This window comes from Scyliorhinus torazame, chromosome 4 (assembly GCF_047496885.1).
Source record: "Scyliorhinus torazame isolate Kashiwa2021f chromosome 4, sScyTor2.1, whole genome shotgun sequence".
NCBI lineage: Eukaryota > Metazoa > Chordata > Chondrichthyes > Carcharhiniformes > Scyliorhinidae > Scyliorhinus > Scyliorhinus torazame.
In genome coordinates this window covers 359,472,475-359,500,191 of record NC_092710.1, presented here as the reverse complement: position 1 = coordinate 359,500,191, position 27,717 = coordinate 359,472,475, and the positions used below count along the sequence as shown (strand labels likewise).

General features: G+C 54.2%; 1 protein-coding gene across 3 annotated transcripts in view; it reads left to right on the top strand.

Moving 5' to 3' along the window:
- The window catches only part of LOC140411218 (tau-tubulin kinase 1-like), a 399,055-nt gene extending 371,891 nt beyond the window's left edge, over positions 1–27,164 (top strand). For all 3 annotated transcript variants that reach the window (XM_072500324.1, XM_072500323.1, XM_072500325.1), the window contains one exon: positions 26,068–27,164. In XM_072500324.1, the coding sequence (XP_072356425.1) occupies positions 26,068–26,830 (763 nt within the window). In that variant the 3' untranslated portion in view covers positions 26,831–27,164. The remainder of the gene's footprint in view (positions 1–26,067) is intronic.
- The last annotated feature ends 553 nt before the right edge of the window (positions 27,165–27,717 follow it).

The following is a 27,717-nucleotide window of genomic DNA, read 5'->3' as shown; positions in this document are numbered from 1 at the left end:
GTCTGTCACTGTATAACACTGGGGTACAGTACTGGTGGGGAGGGGTCTGTCAATGTATAACACTGGGGTACAGTACTGGTGGGGACGGGTCTGTCACTGTATAACACTGGGGTACCGTACTGGTGGGGATGGGTCTGTCACTGTATAACACTGGGGTACAGTACTGGTGGGGACGGGTCTGTCACTGTATAACACTGGGGTACAGTACTGGTGGGGACGGGCCTGTCAGTGTATAACACTGGGGTACAGTACTGGTGGGGACGGGTCTGTCACTGTATAACACTGGGGTACAGTACTGGTGGGGATGGGTCTGTCACTGTATAACACTGGGGTACAGTACTGGTGGGGACGGGTCTGTCACTGTATAACACTGGGATACAGTACTGGTGGGGAGGGTCTGTCACTGTATAACACTGGGATACAGTACTGGTGGGGATGGGTCTGTCACTGTATAACACTGGGGTACAGTACTGGTGGGGTCGGGTCTGTCACTGTATAACACTGGGGTACAGTACTGGTGGGGAGGGTCTGTCACTGTATAACACTGGGGTACAGTTCTGGTGCGGTCGGGTCTGTCACTGTATAACACTGGGGTACAGTACTGGTGGGGTCGGGTCTGTCACTGTATAACACTGGGGTACAGTACTGGTGGGGGCGGGTCTGTCACTGTATACCTCTGGGGTACAGTACTGGTGGGGACGGGTCTGTCACTGTATAACACGGGTACAGTACTGGAGGGGACGGGTCTGTCACTGTATAATACTGGGGTACAGTACTGGTGGGGACGGGTCTGTCACTGTATAACACTGGGGTACAGTACTGGTGGGGACGGGTCTGTCACTGTATAACACTGGGGTACAGTACTGGTGGGGACGGGCTGTCACTATAACACTGGGGTACAGTACTGGTGGGGACGGGTCTGTCACTGTATAACACTGGGGTGCAGTACTGGTGGGGACGGGTCTGTCACTGTATAACACTGGGGTACAGTACTGGTGGGGACGGGTCTGTCACTGTATAACACTGGGGTGCAGTACTGGTGGGGACGGGTCTGTCACTGTATAACACTGGGATACAGTACTGGTGGGGACGGGTCCGACAGTGTATAACACTGGGGAACAGTACTGGTGGGGACGGGTCTGTCGCTGTATAACACTGGGGTACAGAACTGGTGGGGACCGGTCTGTCACTGTATAACACTGGGGTACAGTACTGGTGGGGACCGGTCTGTCACTGTATAACACTGGGGTACAGAACTGGTGGGGAGGGTCTGTCACTGTATAACACTGAGGTACAGTACTGGTGGGGTCGGGTCTGTCACTGTATAACACTGGGGTACAGTACTGGTGGGGACGGGTCTGTCACTGTATAACACTGGGGTACAGTACTGGTGGGGAGGGTCTGTCACTGTATAACACTGGGATACAGTACTGGTGGGGACGGGTCTGTCACTGTATAACACTGGGATACAGTACTGGTGGGGACGGGTCCGACAGTGTATAACACTGGGAAACAGTACTGGTGGGGACGGGTCTGTCGCTGTATAACACTGGGGTACAGAACTGGTGGGGACCGGTCTGTCACTGTATAACACTGGGGTACAGTACTGGTGGGGACGGGTCTGTCGCTGTATGACACTGGGGTATAGTACTGGTGGGACTGGTCTGTCACTGTGTAACACTGGGGTACAGTACTGGTGGGGACGGGTCTGTCACTGTATAACACTGGGGTACAGTACTGGTGGGGACGGGTCTGTCTCTGTATAACACTGGGGTACAGTACTGGTGGGGACGGGACTGTCACTGTATAACACTGGGGTACAGTACTGGTGGGGACGGGTCTGTCACTGTATAACACTGGGGTACAGTACTGGTGGGGAGGGTCTGTCACTGTATAACACTGAGGTACAGTACTGGTGGGGTCGGGACTGTCACTGTATAACACTGGGGTACAGTACTGGTGGGGACGGGTCTGTCACTGTATAACACTGGGGTACAGTACTGGTGGGGAGGGTCTGTCACTGTATAACACTGAGGTACAGTACTGGTGGGGTCGGGTCTGTCACTGTATAACACTGGGGTACAGTACTGGTGGGGAGGGTCTGTCACTGTATAACACTGGGGTACAGTACTGGTGGGGATGGGTCTGTCACTGTATAACACTGGGGTACAGTACTGGTGGGGAGGGTCTGTCACTGTATAACACTGGGGTACAGTACTGGTGGGGAGGGTCTGTCACTGTATAACACTGGGGTACAGTACTGGTGGGGACGGGTCTGTCACTGTATAACACTGGGATACAGTACTGGTGGGGACGGGTCTGTCACTGTATAACACTGGGGTACAGTACTGGTGGGGACGGGTCTGTCACTGTATAACACTGGAGTACAGTACTGGGGGGGAGGGTCTGTCACTGTATAACACTGGGGTACAGTACTGGTGGGGAGGGTCTGTCACTGTATAACACTGGGGTACAGTACTGGTGGGGAGGGTCTGTCACTGTATAACACTGGGGTACAGTACTGGTGGGGAGGGTCTGTCACTGTATAACACTGGGGTACAGTACTGTTGGGGACGGGTCTGTCACTGTATAACACTGGGGTACAGTACTGGTGGGGACGGGTCTGTCACTGTATAACACTGGGGTACAGTACTGGTGGGGAGGGTCTGTCACTGTATAACACTGGGGTACAGTACTGGTGGGGAGGGTCTGTCACTGTATAACACTGGGGTACAGTACTGGTGGGGACGGGTCTGTCACTGTATAACACTGGGGTACAGTACTGGTGGGGATGGGTCTGTCACTGTATAACACTGGGGTACAGTACTGGTGGGGACGGGTCTGTCACTGTATAACACTGGGATACAGTACTGGTGGGGAGGGTCTGTCACTGTATAACACTGGGATACAGTACTGGTGGGGATGGGTCTGTCACTGTATAACACTGGGGTACAGTACTGGTGGGGTCGGGTCTGTCACTGTATAACACTGGGGTACAGTACTGGTGGGGAGGGTCTGTCACTGTATAACACTGGGATACAGTACTGGTGGGGATGGGTCTGTCACTGTATAACACTGGGGTACAGTACTGGTGGGGTCGGGTCTGTCACTGTATAACACTGGGGTACAGTACTGGTGGGGAGGGTCTGTCACTGTATAACACTGGGGTACAGTACTGGTGGGGAGGGTCTGTCACTGTATTACCCTGGGGTACAGTACTGGTGGGGATGGGTCTGTCACTGTATAACACTGGGGTACAGTACTGGTGGGGTCGGGTCTGTCACTGTATAACACTGGGGTACAGTACTGGTGGGGTCGGGTCTGTCACTGTATAACACTGGGGTACAGTACTGGTGGGGGCGGGTCTGTCACTGTATACCACTGGGGTACAGTACTGGTGGGGACGGGTCTGTCACTGTATAACACTGGGGTACAGTACTGGGGGGGAGGGTCTGTCACTGTATAACACTGGGGTACAGTACTGGTGGGGAGGGTCTGTCACTGTATAACACTGGGGTACAGTACTGGTGGGGAGGGTCTGTCACTGTATAACACTGGGGTACAGTACTGGTGGGGAGGGTCTGTCACTGTATAACACTGGGGTACAGTACTGTTGGGGACGGGTCTGTCACTGTATAACACTGGGGTACAGTACTGGTGGGGACGGGTCTGTCACTGTATAACACTGGGGTACAGTACTGGTGGGGAGGGTCTGTCACTGTATAACACTGGGGTACAGTACTGGTGGGGAGGGTCTGTCACTGTATAACACTGGGGTACAGTACTGGTGGGGACGGGTCTGTCACTGTATAACACTGGGGTACAGTACTGGTGGGGATGGGTCTGTCACTGTATAACACTGGGGTACAGTACTGGTGGGGACGGGTCTGTCACTGTATAACACTGGGATACAGTACTGGTGGGGAGGGTCTGTCACTGTATAACACTGGGATACAGTACTGCTGGGGATGGGTCTGTCACTGTATAACACTGGGGTACAGTACTGGTGGGGTCGGGTCTGTCACTGTATAACACTGGGGTACAGTACTGGTGGGGAGGGTCTGTCACTGTATAACACTGGGATACAGTACTGGTGGGGATGGGTCTGTCACTGTATAACACTGGGGTACAGTACTGGTGGGGTCGGGTCTGTCACTGTATAACACTGGGGTACAGTACTGGTGGGGAGGGTCTGTCACTGTATAACACTGGGGTACAGTACTGGTGGGGAGGGTCTGTCACTGTATTACCCTGGGGTACAGTACTGGTGGGGATGGGTCTGTCACTGTATAACACTGGGGTACAGTACTGGTGGGGTCGGGTCTGTCACTGTATAACACTGGGGTACAGTACTGGTGGGGTCGGGTCTGTCACTGTATAACACTGGGGTACAGTACTGGTGGGGGCGGGTCTGTAACTGTATACCACTGGGGTACAGTACTGGTGGGGACGGGTCTGTCACTGTATAACACTGGGGTACAGTACTGGTGGGGACGGGTCTGTCACTGTATAACACGGGTACAGTACTGGAGGGGACGGGTCTGTCACTGTATAATACTGGGGTACAGTACTGGTGGGGACGGGTCTGTCACTGTATAACACTGGGGTACAGTACTGGTGGGGACGGGTCTGTCACTGTATAACACTGGGGTACAGTACTGGTGGGGATGGGTCTGTCAGTGTATAACACTGGGGTACAGTACTGGTGGGGACGGGTCTGTCACTGTATAACACTGGGGTACAGTACTGGTGGGGACGGGTCTGTCACTGTATAACACTGGGGTACAGTACTGGTGGGGACGGGTCTGTCACAGTATAACACTGGGGTACAGTACTGGTGGGGACGGGTCTGTCACTGTATAACACTGGGATACAATACTGGTGGGGAGGGTCTGTCACTATAACACTGGGGTACAGTACTGGTGGGGACGGGTCTGTCACTGTATAACACTGGGGTACAGTACTGGTGGGGACGGGTCTGTCACTGTATAACACTGGGGTACAGTACTGGTGGGGACGGGTCTGTCACTGTATAACACTGGGGTACAGTACTGGTGGGGAGGGTCTGTCACTGTATAACACTGGGGTACAGTACTGGTGGGGAGGGTCTGTCACTGTATAACACTGGGGTACAGTACTGTTGGGGACGGGTCTGTCACTGTATAACACTGGGGTACAGTACTGGTGGGGACGGGTCTGTCACTGTATAACACTGGGGTACAGTACTGGTGGGGAGGGTCTGTCACTGTATAACACTGGGGTACAGTACTGGTGGGGACGGGTCTGTCACTGTATAACACTGGGGTACAGTACTGGTGGGGATGGGTCTGTCACTGTATAACACTGGGGTACAGTACTGGTGGGGACGGGTCTGTCACTGTATAACACTGGGATACAGTACTGGTGGGGAGGGTCTGTCACTGTATAACACTGGGATACAGTACTGGTGGGGAGGGTCTGTCACTGTATAACACTGGGATACAGTACTGGTGGGGATGGGTCTGTCACTGTATAACACTGGGGTACAGTACTGGTGGGGTCGGGTCTGTCACTGTATAACACTGGGGCACAGTACTGGTGGGGAGGGTCTGTCACTGTATAACACTGGGATACAGTACTGGTGGGGATGGGTCTGTCACTGTATAACACTGGGGTACAGTACTGGTGGGGTCGGGTCTGTCACTGTATAACACTGGGGTACAGTACTGGTGGGGAGGGTCTGTCACTGTATAACACTGGGGTACAGTACTGGTGGGGAGGGTCTGTCACTGTATTACCCTGGGGTACAGTACTGGTGGGGATGGGTCTGTCACTGTATAACACTGGGGTACAGTACTGGTGGGGTCGGGTCTGTCACTGTATAACACTGGGGTACAGTACTGGTGGGGTCGGGTCTGTCACTGTATAACACTGGGGTACAGTACTGGTGGGGGCGGGTCTGTCACTGAATACCACTGGGGTACAGTACTGGTGGGGACGGGTCTGTCACTGTATAACACGGGTACAGTACTGGAGGGGACGGGTCTGTCACTGTATAATACTGGGGTACAGTACTGGTGGGGACGGGTCTGTAACTGTATAACACTGGGGTACAGTACTGGTGGGGACGGGTCTGTCACTGTATAACACTGGGGTACAGTACTGGTGGGGATGGGTCTGTCAGTGTATAACACTGGGGTACAGTACTGGTGGGGACGGGTCTGTCACTGTATAACACTGGGGTACAGTACTGGTGGGGACGGGTCTGTCACTGTATAACACTGGGGTACAGTACTGGTGGGGACGGGCCTGTCACTGTATAACACTGGGGTACAGTACTGGTGGGGACGGGTCTGTCACTGTATAACACTGGGAAACAGTACTGGTGGGGAGGGTCTGTCACTATAACACTGGGGTACAGTACTGGTGGGGACGGGTCTGTCACTGTATAACACTGGGGTACAGTACTGGTGGGGACGGGTCTGTCACTGTATAACACTGGGGTACAGTACTGGTGGGGACGGGTCTGTCACTGTATAACACTGGGGTACAGTACTGGTGGGGAGGGTCTGTCACTGTATAACACTGGGGTACAGTACTGGTGGGGACGGGTCTGTCACTGTATAACACTGGGTACAGTACTGGTGGGGATGGGTCTGTCACTGTATAACACTGGGTACAGTACTGGTGGGGATGGGTCTGTCACTGTATAACACTGGGTACAGTACTGGTGGGGACGGGTCTGTCTCTGTATAACACGGTTACAGTACTGGTGGGGACGGGTCTGCCACTGTATAACACTGGGGTACAGTACTGGTGCGGGAGGGTCTGTCACTGTATAACAGTGGGGTACAGTACTGGTGGGGACGGGTCTGTCACTGTATAACACTGGGGTACAGTACTGGTGGGGACGGGTCTGTCACTGTATAACACTGGGGTACAGTACTGTTGGGGATGGGTCTGTCACTGTATAACACTGGGGTACAGTACTGGTGGGGACGGGTCTGTCACTGTATAACACTGATGTACAGTACTGGTGGGGACGGGTCTGTCAGTGTATAACACTGGGGTACAGTACTGGTGGGGACGGGTCTGTCACTGTATAACACTGGGATACAGTACTGGTGGGGACGGGTCTGTCAGTGTATAACACTGGGGTACAGTACTGGTGGGGACGGGTCTGTCACTTTATAACATTGGGGTACAGTACTGGTGGGGACGGGTCTGTCACAGTATAACACTGGGGTACAGTACTGGTGGGGATGGGTCTGTCACTGTATAACACTGGGTACAGTACTGGTGGGGACGGGTCTGTCACTGTATAACACTGGGGTACAGTACTGGTGGGGACGGGTCTGTCACTGTATAACACTGGGTACAGTACTGGTGGGGATGGGTCTGTCACTGTATAACACTGGGTACAGTACTGGTGGGGACGGGTCTGTCACTGTATAACACTGGGGTACAGTACTGGTGGGGACAGGTCTGTCACTGTATAACACTGGGGTACAGTACTGGTGGGGATGGGTCTGTCACTGTATAACACTGGGGTACTGTACTGGTGGGGATGGGTCTGTCACTGTATAACACTGGGGTACAGTACTGGTGGGGATGGGTCTGTCACTGTATAACACTGGGGTACAGTACTGGTGGGGAGGGTCTGTCACTGTATAACACTGGGTTACAGTACTGGTGGGGACAGGTCTGTCACTGTATAACACTGGGTTACAGTACTGGTGGGGACGTGTCTGTCACTGTATAACACTGGGGTACAGCGCTGGTGGGGACGGGTCTGTCTCTGTATAACACTGGGGTACAGTACTGGTGGGGATGGGTCTGTCACTGTATAACACTGGGGTACAGTACTGGTGGGGACGGGTCTGTCACTGTATAACACTGGGGTACAGTACTGGTGGGGACGGGTCTGTCACTGTATAACACTGGGGTACAGTACTGGTGGGGATGGGTCTGTCACTGTATACCACTGGGGTACAGTACTGGTGGGGACGGGTCTGTCACTGTAGAACACTGGGGTACAGTACTGGTGGGGACGGGTCTGTCACTGTATACCACTGGGGTACAGTACTGGTGGGGACGGGTCTGTCACTGTATAACACTGGGGTACAGTACTGGTGGGGACGGGTCTGTCACTGTATAACACTGGGGTACAGTACTGGTGGGGGCGGGTCTGTCACTGTATAACACTGGGGTACAGTACTGGTGGGGACGGGTCTGTCACTGTATAACACTGGGGTACGGTACTGGTGGGGACGGGTCTGTCACTGTATAACACTGGGGAACAGTACTGGTGGGGACGGGTCTGTCACTGTATATCACTGGGGTACGGTACTGGTGGGGACGGGTCTGTCACTGTATAACACTGGGGTACAGTACTGGTGGGGACGGGTCTGTCACTGTATAACACTGGGGTACAGTACTGGTGGGGACGGGTCTGTCACTGTATAACACTGGGATACAGTACTGGTGGGGACGGGTCTGTCACTATAACACTGGGGTACAGTACTGGTGGAGAGGGTCTGTCATTATCACACTGGGGTACAGTACTGGTGGGGAGGGTCTGTCACTGTATAACACAGGGGTACAGTACTGGTGGGGACAGGTCTGTCACTGTATAACACTGGGGTACAGTACTGGTGGGGACGGGTCTGTCACTGTATAACACTGGGGTACAGTACTGGTGGGGACGGGTCTGTCACTGTATAACACTCGGGTACAGTACTGGTGGGGAGGGTCTGTCAGTGTATACCACTGGGGTACAGTACTGGTGGGGATGGGTCTGTCACTGTATAACACTGGGGTGCAGTACTGGTGGGGACGGGTCTGTCACTGTATAACACTGGGGTACAGTACTGGTGGGGACGGGTCTGTCGCTGTATAACACTGGGGTACAGTACTGGTGGGGATGGGTCTGTCGCTGCATAACACTGGGGTACAGTACTGGTGGGGATGGGTCTGTCACTGTATAACACTGGGGTACAGTACTGGTGGGGACGGGTCTGTCACTGTATAACACTGGGGTACAGTACTGGTGGGGACGGGTCTGTCGCTGTATAACACTGGGGTACAGTACTGGTGGGGACGGGTCTGTCGCTGCATAACACTGGGGTACAGTACTGGTGGGGATGGGTCTGTCACTGTATAACACTGGGGTACAGTACTGGTGGGGACGGGTCTGTCACTGTATAACACTGGGGTACAGTACTGGTGGGGACGGGTCTGTCACTGTATAACACTGGGGTACAGTACTGGTGGGGAGGGTCTGTCACTGTATAACATTGGGGTACAGTACTGGTGGGGACGGGTCTGTCACTGTATAACACTGGGGTACAGTACTGGTGGGGACGGGTCTGTCGCTGTATAACACTGGGGTACAGTACTGGTGGGGATGGGTCTGTCACTGTATAACACTGGGGTACAGTACTGGTGGGGACGGGTCTGTCACTGTATAACACTGGGGTACAGTACTGGTGGGGACAGGTCTGTCACTGTATAACACTGGGGTACAGTACTGGTGGGGACGTGTCTGTCACTGTATAACACTGGGGTACAGTGCTGGTGGGGACGGGTCTGTCTCTGTGTAACACTGGGGTACAGTACTGGTGGGGACGGGTCTGTCACTATATAACACTGGGGTACAGTACTGGTGGGGATGGGTCTGTCTCTGTATAACACTGGGGTACAGTACTGGTGGGGACGGGTCTGTCGCTGTATAACACTGGGGTACAGCACTGGTGGGGATGGGTCTGTCACTGTATAACACTGTGGTACAGTACTGGTGGGGACTGGTCTGTCGCTGTATAACACTGGGGTACAGTACTGGTGGGGATGGGTCTGTCACTGTATAACACTGGGGTACAGTACTGGTGGGGACGGGTCTGTCACTGTATAACACTGGGGTACAGTACTGGTGGGGACGGGTCTGTCACTATAACACTGGGGTACAGTACTGGTGGGGAGGGTCTGTCACTAGATATCACTGGGGTACGGTACTGGTGGGGACGGGTCTGTCACTGTATAACACTGGGGTACGGTACTGGTGGGGACGGGTCTGTCACTGCATAACACTGGGGAACAGTACTGGTGGGGACGGGTCTGTCACTGTATATCACTGGGGTACGGTACTGGTGGGGACGGGTCTGTCACTGTATAACACTGGGATACAGTACTGGTGGGGACGGGTCTGTCGCTGTATAACACTGGGGTACAGTACTGGTGGGGACGGGTCTGTCGCTGTATAACACTGGGGTACAGTACTGGTGGGGACGGGTCTGTCAGTGTATAACACTGGGGTACAGTACTGGTGGGGACGGGTCTGTCATTGTATAACACTGGGGTACAGTACTGGTGGGGACGGGTCTGTCGCTGTATAACACTGGGGTACAGCACTGGTGGGGACGGGTCTGTCGCTGTATAACACTGGGGTACAGTACTGGTGGGGACGGGTCTGTCAGTGTATAACACTGGGGTACAGTACTGGTGGGGACGGGTCTGTCGCTGTATAACACTGGGGTACAGTACTGGTGGGGACGGGTCTGTCGCTGTATAACACTGGGGTACAGTACTGGTGGGGACGGGTCTGTCAGTGTATAACACTGGGGTACAGTACTGGTGGGGATGGGTCTGTCACTGTATAACACTGGGGTACAGTACTGGTGGGGACGGGTCTGCCACTGTATAACACTGAGGTACAGTACTGGTGGGGACGGGTCTGTCATTGTATAACACTGGGGTACAGTACTGGTGGGGACGGGTCTGTCGCTGTATAACACTGGGGTACAGTACTGGTGGGGACGGGTCTGTCGCTGTATAACACTGGGGTACAGTACTGGTGGGGACGGGTCTGTCAGTGTATAACACTGGGGTACAGTACTGGTGGGGATGGGTCTGTCACTGTATAACACTGGGGTACAGTACTGGTGGGGACGGGTCTGCCACTGTATAACACTGAGGTACAGTACTGGTGGGGACGGGTCTGTCACTGTATAACACTGGGGTACAGTACTGGTGGGGATGGGTCTGTCACTGTATAACACTGGGATACAGTACTGGTGGGGACGGGTCTGTCACTGTATAACACTGGGGTACAGTACTGGTAGGGACGGGTCTGTCACTGTATAACACTGGGGTACAGTACTGGTGGGGACGGGTCTGTCATTGTATAACACTGGGGTACTGTACTGGTGGGGATGGGTCTGTCACTGTATAACACTGGAGTACAGTACTGGTGGGGACGGGTCTGTCACTGTATAACACTGGGGTACAGTACTGGTGGGGACGGGTCTGTCACTGTATAACACTGGGATACAGTACTGGTGGGGACGGGTCTGTCACTGTATAACACTGGGATACAGTACTGGTGGGGACGGGTCTGTCACTGTATAACACTGGGGTACAGTACTGGTGGGGAGGGTCTGTCACTGTATAACTCTGGGGTACAGTACTGGTGGGAACGGGTCTGTCACTGTAGAACACTGGGATACAGTACTGGTGGGGACGGGTCTGTCACTGTATAACACTGGGGTACAGTACTGGTGGGGAGGGTCTGTCACTGTATAACTCTGGGGTACAGTACTGGTGGGGACAGGTCTGTCACTGTATAACACTGGGATACAGTACTGGTGGGGACGGGTCTGTCACTGTATAACACTGGGGTACAGTACTGGTGGGGATGGGTCTGTCAGTGTATAACACTGGGGTACAGTACTGGTGGGGAGGGTCTGTCGCTGCATAACACTGGGGTACAGTACTGGTGGGGATGGGTCTGTCACTGTATAACACTGGGGTACAGTACTGGTGGGGACGGGTCTGTCACTGTATAACACTGGGGTACAGTACTGGTGGGGACGGGTCTGTCACTGTATAACACTGGGGTACAGTACTGGTGGGGAGGGTCTGTCACTGTATAACAATGGGGTACAGTACTGGTGGGGACAGGTCTGTCACTGTATAACACTGGGGTACAGTACTGGTGGGGATGGGTCTGTCACTGTATAACACTGGGGTACAGTACTGGTGGGGACGGGTCTGTCACTGTATAACACTGGGGTACAGTACTGGTGGGGACGGGTCTGTCACTGTATAACACTGGGGTACAGTACTGGTGGGGAGGGTCTGTCACTGTATTACACTGGGGTACAGTACTGGTGGGGACAGGTCTGTCACTGTATAACACTGGGGTACAGTACTGGTGGGGACGTGTCTGTCACTGTATAACACTGGGGTACAGTGCTGGTGGGGACGGGTCTGTCTCTGTGTAACACTGGGGTACAGTACTGGTGGGGACGGGTCTGTCACTGTATAACAATGGGGTACAGTACTGGTGGGGATGGGTCTGTCTCTGTATAACACTGGGGTACAGTACTGGTGGGGACGGGTCTGTCGCTGTATAACACTGGGGTACAGCACTGGTGGGGATGGGTCTGTCACTGTATAACACTGTGGTACAGTACTGGTGGGGACGGGTCTGTCGCTGTATAACACTGGGGTACAGTACTGGTGGGGATGGGTCTGTCACTGTATAACACTGGGGTACAGTACTGGTGGGGACGGGTCTGTCACTGTATAACACTGGGGTACAGTACTGGTGGGGACGGGTCTGTCACTATAACACTGGGGTACAGTACTGGTGGGGAGGGTCTGTCACTATATATCACTGGGGTACGGTACTGGTGGGGACGGGTCTGTCACTGTATAACACTGGGGTACGGTACTGGTGGGGACGGGTCTGTCACTGTCTAACACTGGGGAACAGTACTGGTGGGGACGGGTCTGTCACTGTATATCACTGGGGTACGGTACTGGTGGGGACGGGTCTGTCACTGTATAACACTGGGATACAGTACTGGTGGGGACGGGTCTGTCGCTGTATAACACTGGGGTACAGTAGTGGTGGGGATGGGTCTGTCACTGTATAACACTGGGATACAGTACTGGTGGGGACGGGTCTGCCACTGTATAACACTGAGGTACAGTACTGGTGGGGACGGGTCTGTCATTGTATAACACTGGGGTACAGTACTGGTGGGGACGGGTCTGTCGCTGTATAACACTGGGGTACAGTACTGGTGGGGACGGGTCTGTCGCTGTATAACACTGGGGTACAGTACTGGTGGGGACGGGTCTGTCAGTGTATAACACTGGGGTACAGTACTGGTGGGGATGGGTCTGTCACTGTATAACACTGGGGTACAGTACTGGTGGGGACGGGTCTGCCACTGTATAACACTGAGGTACAGTACTGGTGGGGACGGGTCTGTCACTGTATAACACTGGGGTACAGTACTGGTGGGGATGGGTCTGTCACTGTATAACACTGGGATACAGTACTGGTGGGGACGGGTCTGTCACTGTATAACACTGGGGTACAGTACTGGTAGGGACGGGTCTGTCACTGTATAACACTGGGGTACAGTACTGGTGGGGACGGGTCTGTCATTGTATAACACTGGGGTACTGTACTGGTGGGGATGGGTCTGTCACTGTATAACACTGGGGTACAGTACTGGTGGGGACGGGTCTGTCACTGTATAACACTGGGGTACAGTACTGGTGGGTACGGGTCTGTCACTGTATAACACTGGGATACAGTACTGGTGGGGACGGGTCTGTCACTGTATAACACTGGGATACAGTACTGGTGGGGACGGGTCTGTCACTGTATAACACTGGGGTACAGTACTGGTGGGGAGGGTCTGTCACTGTATAACTCTGGGGTACAGTACTGGTGGGAACGGGTCTGTCACTGTAGAACACTGGGATACAGTACTGGTGGGGACGGGTCTGTCACTGTATAACACTGGGGTACAGTACTGGTGGGGAGGGTCTGTCACTGTATAACTCTGGGGTACAGTACTGGTGGGGACAGGTCTGTCACTGTATAACACTGGGATACAGTACTGGTGGGGACGGGTCTGTCACTGTATAACACTGGGGTACAGTACTGGTGGGGATGGATCTGTCAGTGTATAACACTGGGGTACAGTACTGGTGGGGAGGGTCTGTCAGTGTATAACACTGGGGTACTGTACTGGTGTGGATGGGTCTGTCACTGTATAACACTGAGATACAGTACTGGTGGGGACGGGTCTGTCACTGCATAACACTGGGGTACAGTACTGGTGGGGACGGGTCTGTCACTGTATAACACTGGGGTACAGTACTGGTGGGGACGGGTCTGTCACTGTATAACACTGGGGTACAGTACTGGTGGGGACGGGTCTGTCACTGTATAACACTGGGGTACAGTACTGGTGGGGACGGGTCTGTCACTGTATACACTGAGGTACAGTACTGGTGGGGACGGGTCTGTCACTGTATAACACTGGGGGGCAGTACTGGTGGGGACGGGTCTGTCGCTGTATAACACTGGGGTACAGTACTGGTGGGGACGGGACTGTCACTGTATAACACTGGGGTACAGTACTGGTGGGGACGGGTCTGTCACTGTATAACACTGGGGTACACTACTGACGGTGACGGGTCTGTCACTGTATAACACTGGGGTACAGTACTGGTGGGGACGGGACTGTCACTGTATAACACTGGGGTACAGTACTGGTGGGGACGGGTCTGTCACTGTATAACACTGGGGTACACTACTGACGGTGACGGGTCTGTCACTGTATAACACTGGGGTACAGTACTGGTGGGGACGGGTCTGTCACTGTATACTACTGGGGTACAGTGCTGGTGGGGACGGGTCTGTCACTGTATAACACTGGGATACAGTACTGGTGGGGACGGGTCTGTCACTGTATAACACTGGGGTACAGTACTGGTGGGGAGGGTCTGTCACTGTATAACTCTGGGGTACAGTACTGGTGGGAACGGGTCTGTCACTGTAGAACACTGGGATACAGTACTGGTGGGGACGGGTCTGTCACTGTATAACACTGGGGTACAGTACTGGTGGGGAGGGTCTGTCACTGTATAACTCTGGGGTACAGTACTGGTGGGGACAGGTCTGTCACTGTATAACACTGGGATACAGTACTGGTGGGGACGGGTCTGTCACTGTATAACACTGGGGTACAGTACTGGTGGGGATGGATCTGTCAGTGTATAACACTGGGGTACAGTACTGGTGGGGAGGGTCTGTCAGTGTATAACACTGGGGTACTGTACTGGTGGGGATGGGTCTGTCACTGTATAACACTGAGATACAGTACTGGTGGGGACGGGTCTGTCACTGCATAACACTGGGGTACAGTACTGGTGGGGACGGGTCTGTCACTTTATAACACTGGGGTACAGTACTGGTGGGGACGGGTCTGTCACTGTATAACACTGGGGTACAGTACTGGTGGGGACGGGTCTGTCACTGTATAACACTGGGGTACAGTACTGGTGGGGACGGGTCTGTCACTGTATACACTGAGGTACAGTACTGGTGGGGACGGGTCTGTCACTGTATAACACTGGGGGGCAGTACTGGTGGGGACGGGTCTGTCGCTGTATAACACTGGGGTACAGTACTGGTGGGGACGGGACTGTCACTGTATAACACTGGGGTACAGTACTGGTGGGGACGGGTCTGTCACTGTCTCACACTGGGGTACAGTGCTGGTGGGGACGGGTCTGTCACTGTATAACACTGGGGTACAGTACTGGTGGGGACGGGTCTGTCACTGTATAACACTGGGGTACAGTACTGGTGGGGACGGGTCTGTCACTGTATAACACTGGGTACAGTACTGGTGGGGTCGGGTCTGTCACTGTATAACACTGGGGTACAGTACTGGTGGGGACGGGTCTGTCACTGTATAACACTGGGGTACAGTACTGGTGGGGACGGGTCTGTCACTGTATAACACTGGGGTACACTACTGACGGTGACGGGTCTGTCACTGTATAACACTGGGGTACAGTACTGGTGGGGACGGGTCTGTCACTGTATACTACTGGGGTACAGTGCTGGTGGGGACGGGTCTGTCACTGTATAACACTGGGGTACAGTGCTGGTGGGGACGTGTCTGTCACTGTATAACACTGGGGTACAGTGCTGGTGGGGACGGGTCTGTCACTGTATAACACTGGGTTACAGTGCTGGTGGGGACGGGTCTGTCACTGTATAACACTGGGATACAGTACTGGTGGGGACGGGTCTGTCCCTGTATAACACTGGGGTACAGTGCTGGTGGGGACGGGTCTGTCACTGTATAATACTGGGGTACAGTACTGGTGGGGACGTGTCTGTCACTGTATAACACTGGGGTACAGTACTGGTGGGGAGGGTCTGTCACTATATATCACTGGGGTACGGTACTGGTGGGGACGGGTCTGTCACTGTATAACACTGGGGTACGGTACTGGTGGGGACGGGTCTGTCACTGTATAACACTGGGGAACAGTACTGGTGGGGACGGGTCTGTCACTGTATATCACTGGGGTACGGTACTGGTGGGGACGGGTCTGTCACTGTATAACACTGGGATACAGTACTGGTGGGGACGGGTCTGTCGCTGTATAACACTGGGGTACAGTACTGGTGGGGACGGGTCTGTCGCTGTATAACACTGGGGTACAGTACTGGTGGGGACGGGTCTGTCAGTGTATAACACTGGGGTACAGTACTGGTGGGGATGGGTCTGTCACTGTATAACACTGGGGTACAGTACTGGTGGGGACGGGTCTGCCACTGTATAACACTGAGGTACAGTACTGGTGGGGACGGGTCTGTCATTGTATAACACTGGGGTACAGTACTGGTGGGGACGGGTCTGTCGCTGTATAACACTGGGGTACAGTACTGGTGGGGACGGGTCTGTCGCTGTATAACACTGGGGTACAGTACTGGTGGGGACGGGTCTGTCAGTGTATAACACTGGGGTACAGTACTGGTGGGGATGGGTCTGTCACTGTATAACACTGGGGTACAGTACTGGTGGGGACGGGTCTGCCACTGTATAAAACTGAGGTACAGTACTGGTGGGGACGGGTCTGTCACTGTATAACACTGGGGTACAGTACTGGTGGGGATGGGTCTGTCACTGTATAACACTGGGATACAGTACTGGTGGGGACGGGTCTGTCACTGTATAACACTGGGGTACAGTACTGGTAGGGACGGGTCTGTCACTGTATAACACTGGGGTACAGTACTGGTGGGGACGGGTCTGTCATTGTATAACACTGGGGTACTGTACTGGTGGGGATGGGTCTGTCACTGTATAACACTGGGGTACAGTACTGGTGGGGACGGGTCTGTCACGGTATAACACTGGGGTACAGTACTGGTGGGGACGGGTCTGTCACTGTATAACACTGGGATACAGTACTGGTGGGGACGGGTCTGTCACTGTATAACACTGGGATACAGTACTGGTGGGGACGGGTCTGTCACTGTATAACACTGGGGTACAGTACTGGTGGGGAGGGTCTGTCACTGTATAACTCTGGGGTACAGTACTGGTGGGAACGGGTCTGTCACTGTAGAACACTGGGATACAGTACTGGTGGGGACGGGTCTGTCACTGTATAACACTGGGGTACAGTACTGGTGGGGAGGGTCTGTCACTGTATAACTCTGGGGTACAGTACTGGTGGGGACAGGTCTGTCACTGTATAACACTGGGATACAGTACTGGTGGGGACGGGTCTGTCACTGTATAACACTGGGGTACAGTACTGGTGGCGATGGGTATGTCAGTGTATAACACTGGGGTACAGTACTGGTGGGGAGGGTCTGTCAGTGTATAACACTGGGGTACTGTACTGGTGGGGATGGGTCTGTCACTGTATAACACTGAGATACAGTACTGGTGGGGACGGGTCTGTCACTGCATAACACTGGGGTACAGTACTGGTGGGGACGGGTCTGTCACTGTATAACACTGGGGTACAGTACTGGTGGGGACGGGTCTGTCACTGTATAACACTGGGGTACAGTACTGGTGGGGACGGGTCTGTCACTGTATAACACTGGGGTACAGTACTGGTGGGGACGGGTCTGTCACTGTATACACTGAGGTACAGTACTGGTGGGGACGGGTCTGTCACTGTATAACACTGGGGGGCAGTACTGGTGGGGACGGGTCTGTCGCTGTATAACACTGGGGTACAGTACTGGTGGGGACGGGACTGTCACTGTATAACACTGGGGTACAGTACTGGTGGGGACGGGTCTGTCACTGTCTCACACTGGGGTACAGTACTGGTGGGGACGGGTCTGTCTCTGTATAACACTGGGGTACAGTACTGGTGGGGACGGGTCTGTCACTGTATAACACTGGGGCACAGTACTGGTGGGGACGGGTCTGTCACTGTATAACACTGGGGTACAGTACTGGTGGGGAAAGGTCTGTCAGTGTATAACACTGGGGTACCGTACTGGTGGGGACGGTCTGTCACTGTATAACACTGGGGTACAGTACTGGTGGGGACGGGTCTGTCACTGTATAACACTGGGGTACAGTACTGGTGGGGACGGGTCTGTCACTGTATAACACTGGGGTACACTACTGACGGTGACGGGTCTGTCACTGTATAACACTGGGGTACAGTACTGGTGGGGACGGGTCTGTCACTGTATACTACTGGGGTACAGTGCTGGTGGGGACGGGTCTGTCACTGTATAACACTGGGGTACAGTGCTGGTGGGGACGTGTCTGTCACTGTATAACACTGGGGTACAGTGCTGGTGGGGACGGGTCTGTCACTGTATAACACTGGGTTACAGTGCTGGTGGGGACGGGTCTGTCACTGTATAACACTGGGATACAGTACTGGTGGGGACGGGTCTGTCCCTGTATAACACTGGGGTACAGTGCTGGTGGGGACGGGTCTGTCACTGTATAATACTGGGGTACAGTACTGGTGGGGACGTGTCTGTCACTGTATAACACTGGGGTACAGTGCTGGTGGGGACGGGTCTGTCACTGTATAACACTGGGGTACAGTGCTGGAGGGGACGGGTCTGTCACTGTATAACACTGGGGTACAGTGCTGGTGGGGACGGGTCTGTCACTGTAAAACACTGGGGTACTGTACTGGTGGGGACGGGTCTGTCACTGTATAACACTGGGGTACAGTGCTGGTGGGGATGGGTCTGTCACTGTATTATACTGGGGCACAGTACTAGTGGGGACGGGTCTGTCACTGTATAACACTGGGGTACAGTACTGGTGGGGACGGGTCTGTTACTGTATAACACTGGGGCACAGTACTAGTGGGGACGGGTCTGTCACTGTATAACACTGGGGTACAGTACTGGTGGGGACGGGTCTGTCACTGTATAACACTGGGGTACAGTACTGGTGGGGACGGGTCTGTCACTGTATAACTCTGGGGTACAGTACTGGTGGGGACGGGTCTGTCGCTGTATAACACTGGGGTACAGTACTGGTGGGGACGGGTCTGTCACTGTATAACACTGGGGTACAGTACTGGTGGGGACGGGTCTGTCACTATAACACTGGGGTACAGTACTGGTGGGGAGGGTCTGTCACTATATATCACTGGGGTACGGTACTGGTGGGGACGGGTCTGTCACTGTATAACACTGGGGTACGGTACTGGTGGGGACGGGTCTGTCACTGTATAACACTGGGGAACAGTACTGGTGGGGACGGGTCTGTCACTGTATATCACTGGGGTACGGTACTGGTGGGGACGGGTCTGTCACTGTATAACACTGGGATACAGTACTGGTGGGGACGGGTCTGTCGCTGTATAACACTGGGGTACAGTACTGGTGGGGACGGGTCTGTCGCTGTATAACACTGGGGTACAGTACTGGTGGGGACGGGTCTGTCAGTGTATAACACTGGGGTACAGTACTGGTGGGGATGGGTCTGTCACTGTATAACACTGGGGTACAGTACTGGTGGGGACGGGTCTGCCACTGTATAACACTGAGGTACAGTACTGGTGGGGACGGGTCTGTCATTGTATAACACTGGGCTACAGTACTGGTGGGGACGGGTCTGTTGCTGTATAACACTGGGGTACAGTACTGGTGGGGACGGGTCTGTCGCTGTATAACACTGGGGTACAGTACTGGTGGGGAGGGTCTGTCACTGTATAACTCTGGGGTACAGTACTGGTGGGAACGGGTCTGTCACTGTAGAACACTGGGATACAGTACTGGTGGGGACGGGTCTGTCACTGTATAACACTGGGGTACAGTACTTTTGGGGAGGGTCTGTCACTGTATAACTCTGGGGTACAGTACTGGTGGGGACAGGTCTGTCACTGTATAACACTGGGATACAGTACTGGTGGGGACGGGTCTGTCACTGTATAACACTGGGGTACAGTACTGGTGGGGATGGGTCTGTCAGTGTATAACACTGGGGTACAGTACTGGTGGGGAGGGTCTGTCAGTGTATAACACTGGGGTACTGTACTGGTGGGGATGGGTCTGTCACTGTATAACACTGAGATACAGTACTGGTGGGGACGGGTCTGTCACTGCATAACACTGGGGTACAGTACTGGTGGGGATGGGTCTGTCACTGTATAACACTGGGATACAGTACTGGTGGGGACGGGTCTGTCACTGTATAACACTGGGGTACAGTACTGGTGGGGACGGGTCTGCCACTGTATAACACTGAGGTACAGTACTGGTGGGGACGGGTCTGTCACTGTATAACACTGGGGTACAGTACTGGTGGGGACAGGTCTGTCACTGTATAACACTGGGATACAGTACTGGTGGGGACGGGTCTGTCACTGTATAACACTGGGGTACAGTACTGGTGGGGATGGGTCTGTCAGTGTATAACACTGGGGTACAGTACTGGTGGGGAGGGTCTGTCAGTGTATAACACTGGGGTACAGTACTGGTGGGGACGGGTCTGTCACTGTATAACACTGGGGTACAGTACTGGTGGGGACGGGTCTGTCACTGTATAATTCTGGGGTACAGTACTGGTGGGAACGGGTCTGTCACTGTATAACACTGGGGTACAGTACTGGTGGGGACGGGTCTGCCACTGTATAACACTGGGGTACAGTGCTGGTGGGGACGGGTCTGTCACTGTATAACACTGGGGTACAGTGCTGGTGGGGACGGTACTGTCACTGTATAACACTGGGGTACAGTACTGGTGGGGAGGGTCTGTCACTGTATAACTCTGGGGTACAGTACTGGTGGGAACGGGTCTGTCACTGTATAACTCGGGTACAGTACTGGTGGGGACAGGTCTGTCACTGTATAACACTGGGATACAGTACTGGTGGGGACGGGTCTGTCACTGTATAACACTGGGGTACAGTACTGGTGGGGATGGGTCTGTCAGTGTATAACACTGGGGTACAGTACTGGTGGGGAGGGTCTGTCAGTGTATAACACTGGGGTACAGTACTGGTGGGGACGGGTCTGTCACTGTATAACACTGGGGTACAGTACTGGTGGGGACGGGTCTGTCACTGTATAACACTGGGGTACAGTACTGGTGGGGACGGGTCTGTCACTGTATAACACTGGGGTACAGTACTGGTGGGGACGGGTCTGTCACTGTATACACTGAGGTACAGTACTGGTGGGGACGGGTCTGTCACTGTATAACACTGGGGGGCAGTACTGGTGGGGACGGGTCTGTCGCTGTATAACACTGGGGTACAGTACTGGTGGGGACGGGACTGTCACTGTATAACACTGGGGTACAGTACTGGTGGGGACGGGTCTGTCACTGTATAACACTGGGGTACAGTGCTGGTGGGGACGGGTCTGTCACTGTATAACACTGGGGTACAGTACTGGTGGGGATGGGTCTGTCACTGTATAACACTGGGGCACAGTACTGGTGGGGACGGGTCTGTCACTGTATAACACTGGGGTACAGTACTGGTGGGGACAGGTCTGTCAGTGTATAACACTGGGGTACCGTACTGGTGGGGACGGTCTGTCACTGTATAACACTGGGGTACAGTACTGGTGGGGACGGGTCTGTCACTGTATAACACTGGGGTACAGTACTGGTGGGGACGGGTCTGTCACTGTATAACACTGGGGTACACTACTGACGGTGACGGGTCTGTCACTGTATAACACTGGGGTACAGTACTGGTGGGGACGGGTCTGTTACTGTATACTACTGGGGTACAGTGCTGGTGGGGACGGGTCTGTCACTGTATAACACTGGGGTACAGTGCTGGTGGGGACGTGTCTGTCACTGTATAACACTGGGGTACAGTGCTGGTGGGGACGGGTCTGTCACTGTATAACACTGGGTTACAGTGCTGGTGGGGACGGGTCTGTCACTGTATAACACTGGGATACAGTACTGGTGGGGACGGGTCTGTCCCTGTATAACACTGGGGTACAGTGCTGGTGGGGACGGGTCTGTCACTGTATAATACTGGGGTACAGTACTGGTGGGGACGTGTCTGTCACTGTATAACACTGGGGTACAGTGCTAGTGGGGACGGGTCTGTCACTGTATAACACTGGGGTACAGTGCTGGAGGGGACGGGTCTGTCACTGTATAACACTGGGGTACAGTGCTGGAGGGGACGGGTCTGTCACTGTATAACACTGGGGTACAGTGCTGGTGGGGACGGGTCTGTCACTGTAAAACACTGGGGTACTGTACTGGTGGGGACGGGTCTGTCACTGTATAACACTGGGGTACAGTGCTGGTGGGGATGGGTCTGTCACTGTATTACACTGGGGTACAGTGCTGGTGGGGACGGGTCTGTCACTGTATAACACTGGGGTACAGTACTGGTGGGAACAGGTCTGTCTGTCACTGTATAACACTGGGGTCCAGTGCTGGTGGGGACGGGTCTGTCACTGTATAACACTGGGGTACAGTGCTGGTGGGGACGGGACTGTCACTGTATAACACTGGGGTACAGTGCTGGTGGGGACGGGACTGTCACTGTATAACACTGGGGTACAGTACTGGTGGGGACGGGACTGTCACTGTGTAACACTGGGGTACAGTACTGGTGGGGACGGGTCTGTCACTGTATAACACTGGGGTACAGTACTGGTGGGGACGGGTCTGTCACTGTATAACACTGGGGTACAGTACTGGTGTGGACGGGTCTGTCACTGTATAACACTGGGGTACAGTACTGGTGGGAACGGGTCTGTCGCTGTATAACCCTGGGGTACAGTACTGGTGGGGATGGGTCTGTCGCTGTATAACACTGGGGTACAGTACTGGTGGGGACAGGTCTGTCACTGTATAACACTGGGGTACAGTACTGGTGGGGACGGGTCTGTCTCTGTATAACACTGGGGTACAGTACTGATGGGGACGGGTCTGTCACTGTATAACACTGGGATACAGTACTGGTGGGGATGGGTCTGTCACTGTATAATACTGGGGTACAGTACTAGTGGGGACGGGTCTGTCACTGTATAACACTGGGGTACAGTACTGGTGGGGACGGGACTGTCACTGTATAATACTGGGGCACAGTACTAGTGGGGACGGGTCTGTCACTGTATAACACTGGGGTACAGTACTGGTGGGGACGGGTCTGTCACTGTATAACACTGGGGTACAGTACTGGTGGGGATGGGTCTGTCACTGTATAACACTGGGGCACAGTACTAGTGGGGACGGGTCTGTCACTGTATAACACTGGGGTACAGTACTGGTGGGGACGGGTCTGTCACTGTATAACACTGGGGTACAGTACTGGTGGGGACGGGTCTGTCACTGTATAACACTGGGGTACAGTACTGGTGGGGACGGGTCTGTCACTGTATAACACTGGGGTACAGTACTGGTGGGGACGGGTCTGTCACTGTATAACACTGGGGTACAGTACTGGTGGGGACGGGTCTGTCACTGTATAACACTGGCATCTCTCTCTCTGATTCTCTGTCTCTCTCTGATTCTCTGTCTCTCTCTCTAATTCTCTGTCTCTCTCTCTAATTCTCTGTCTCACTGTCTCTCTAATTCTCTGTCTCTCTCTCTAATTCTCTGTCTCTCTCTCTAATTCTCTGTCTCTCTAATTCTCTGTCTCTCTCTCTCTAATTCTCTGTCTCTCTCTCTCTCTAATTCTCTGTCTCTCTGATTCTCTGTCTCTCTAATTCTCTGTCTCTCTCTCTAATTCTCTGTCTCTCTGATTCTCTGTCTCTCTCTCTGATTCTCTGTCTCTCTCTCTGATTCTCTGTCTCTCTAATTCTCTGTCTCTCTCTCTCTGATTCTCTCTCTCTCTGATTCTCTGTCTCTCTCTCTGATTCTCTGTCTCTCTCTAATTCTCTGTCTCTCTCTCTCTGATTCTCTCTCTCTCTGATTCTCTGTCCCTCTCTCTGATTCTCTGTCTCTCTCTCTGATTCTCTCTCTCTCTAATTCTCTGTCTCTCTCTCTCTGATTCTCTGTCTCTCTCTCTCTAATTCTCTGTCTCTCTGATTCTCTGTCTCTCTAATTCTCTGTCTCTCTCTCTAATTCTCTGTCTCTCTCTCTAATTCTCTGTCTCTCAGTCTCTCTAATTCTCTGTCTCTCTCTCTAATTCTCTGTCTCTCTCTCTAATTCTCTGTCTCTCAGTCTCTCTAATTCTCTGTCTCTCTCTCTAATTCTCTGTCTCTCTCTCTGATTCTCTGTCTCTCTCTCTCTCTGATTCTCTGTCTCTCTAATTCTCTGTCTCTCTCTCTAATTCTCTGTCTCTCTCTCTCTCTGATTCTCTGTCTCTCTAATTCTCTGTCTCTCTCTCTCTGATTCTCTGTCTCTCTCTAATTCTCTGTCTCTCTCTCTCTCTGATTCTCTGTCTCTCTCTAATTCTCTGTCTCTCTCTCTAATTCTCTGTCTCTCAGTCTCTCTAATTCTCTGTCTCTCTCTCTCTCTAATTCTCTGTCTCTCTCTCTCTCTAATTCTCTGTCTCTCTCTCTCTAATTCTCTGTCTCTCTCTCTCTCTGATTCTCTGTCTCTCTCTAATTCTCTGTCTCTCTCTCTCTCTGATTCTCTGTCTCTCTCTAATTCTCTGTCTCTCTCTCTCTAATTCTCTGTCTCTCTCTAATTCTCTGTCTCTCTCTAATTCTCTGTCTCTCTCTCTCTCTGATTCTCTGTCTCTCTCTAATTCTCTGTCTCTCTCTCTAATTCTCTGTCTCTCTAATTCTCTGTCTCTCAGTCTCTCTGATTCTCTGTCTCTCTCTCTCTAATTCTCTGTCTCTCTGATTCTCTGTCTCTCTCTCTCTAATTCTCTGTCTCTCTCTCTTCTGATTCTCTGTCTCTCTCTAATTCTCTGTCTCTCTCTCTAATTCTCTGTCTCTCAGTCTCTCTAATTCTCTGTCTCTCTCTCTCTCTAATTCTCTGTCTCTCTCTCTCTCTGATTCTCTGTCTCTCTCTGTCTCTCTCTGTCTCTCTCTGTCTCGCTCTCTGGGCGGGATTCTCCACTCCCACGCCGAAGTGGCCGCGCCATCGAGATTCACGACGGCGCGGAATGGCCCCGGTCCCGACCGATTCAGGCCCCGACAATGGGCCAGGAGCGGGGCCGCGTCATCTTGTCGCCCGCGTAAAAGCGGCGCCGCGTAGATGACGCAGCCGGCGCCACATAACGGGCATCATCCGCGCATGCGTGGTTGCCGTCCTGTCTAAATCCGCCCCGCAAGAAGATGGGGGACGGATCTTGCGGGGCCGCGGAAGGAAGGAGGTCCTCCTTCAGAGAGGACGGCCCGACGATCGGTGGGCACCGATCGCGGGCCACGCCACATTCCAGGTAAAGCCCGGTGCAGGATCCCCCCTCGCCCCCCCCACAGGCCGCCCCCCCCACAGCGTGCACGCACCGCCCACGACGGCAGCGACCAGGTGTGGACGGCGCCGGGGGGAACCCGCCGTTTTGGCCTGGCCGCTCGGCCCATCCGGGCCTCAGCATAGCGGGGGTGCCGGAGAATCGCCATTTTGGGTGTCTCCGGCGATTCTCCGGCCCGCGGCCCGCGAAACTCGCCCGGGCCGTTCCCGCCGCTTGAGAGAATCGCGGGAGGGCGTCGGACCGGCGTCCCCGGAAATTTTGGCGGCCCAGGCGATTCTCCCAACCGGCGCGGGAGTGGAGAATCGCGCCCCCTGTCTCTCTCTCTCTGAGTCTCTCTCTCTTTCCTTTCTCTCTTACTCTCTCTTTCCTGTCCTTTTTTTATTTTTTCTGTTTAACTGTTGTTTTGTTTTTCAGATTTTTCCCCGACAAGTTCTCCATTATTCCGCCCTCGGTTTGTGAGAGTGACGCCTGGATGAAGCAGAGTGTCGTTCCTCCCGCGAGGCCTGGAGTCCATCGAGGATCACTCCGCACTCCCAGCCCCGCTCTTGTTTCAAGATGTCCCACCTTCCAGGCGAGGAGCTTGAGTGCCTCCCCTCGAATCCGGCCCCTGTCGAGGACTGAGAGCCCGTCGCCATGCCGACGCCGCAGACTGAACACTGTCTACCCGGGCTCTACCCCCCGACCCCAGCCCAGCCCCCAGTCTGTGTCCGTCATTCACGACAACTCCAGGCCTGACCCCCAGGCCTCTGCCACCAGGCCTGACCCCCAGGCCTCTGCCGCCAGGCCTGGCCCCCAGGCCTCTGCCGCCAGGCCTGGCTCCCAGGCCTCTGCCGCCAGGCCTGGCCCCCAGGCCTCTGCCACCAGGCCTGACCCCCAGGCCTCTGCCACCAGGCCTGACCCCCAGGCCTCTGCCACCAGGCCTGGCCCCCAGGCCTCTGCCGCCAGGCCTGGCCCCCAGGCCTCTGCCGCCAGGCCTGGCCCCCAGGCCTCTGCCGCCAGGCCTGGCCCCCAGGCCTCTGCCGCCAGGCCTGACCCCCAGGCCTCTGCTGCCAGGCCTGGCCCCCAGGCCTCTGCCACCAGGCCTGGCCCCCAGGCCTCTGTCACCAGGCCTGGCCCCCAGGCCTCTGCCACCAAAGCAAGACAGTTAGCCAGTTCCGGTCAGCAAGCAGCAAGATAATGCAGTGTGTCAAAGCTCTCTGACAGTGCAGGCTGGATTCAAAACTCTGCTTCAACATCACAGAGACTTGTGTCAGTGTCTAGTGTGTGAGAAACACAGTGCGAATGGTCAGACATTATCACTAAAAATGCATCCAATAACTCACATCCAGTCCAAACACTGAGAATCAACCATAGCACAACTCATCAGCAATCAGCTATATCTGTAAAAATAAACATCCTTCACATGTCTGGTAAATAACAGGAGACTGAGACTGAGGGAGAGCTCATTCAGAGAGAGAGAGAGAGAGGGTCCAGGGGATTGAGGGAGAGAGAGGGTCCAGGGGGATTGAGGGAGAGGGAGAGAAAGAGGGCCCAGGGGGATTGAGGGAGAGAGAGAGAGAGGGCCCAGGGGGATTGAGGGAGAGAGAGGGAGAGGGCCCAGGAGGATTGAGGGAGAGAGAGAGAGAGGGCCCAGGGGGATTGAGGGAGAGAGAGAGAGAGGGCCCAGGGGGATTGAGGGAGTGAGAGAGAGAGGGCCCAGGGGGATCGAGGGAGAGAGAGGGAGAGGGCCCAGGAGGATTGAGGGAGAGAGAGAGAGAGGGCCCAGGGGGATTGAGGGAGAGAGAGAGAGGGTCCAGGGGGATTGAGGGAGAGAGAGAGAGAGGGCCCAGGGGGATTGAGGGAGAGAGAGAGAGAGGGCCCAGGGGGATTGAGGGAGAGAGAGGGAGAGGGCCCAGGAGGATTGAGGGAGAGAGAGAGAGAGGGCCCAGGGGGATTGAGGGAGAGAGAGAGAGAGAGAGAGAGGGCCCAGGGGGATTGAGGGAGAGAGGGCCCAGGGGGATTGAGGGAGAGAGAGAGAGAGGGCCCAGGGGGATTGAGGGAGAGAGAGAGAGGGTCCAGGGGGAT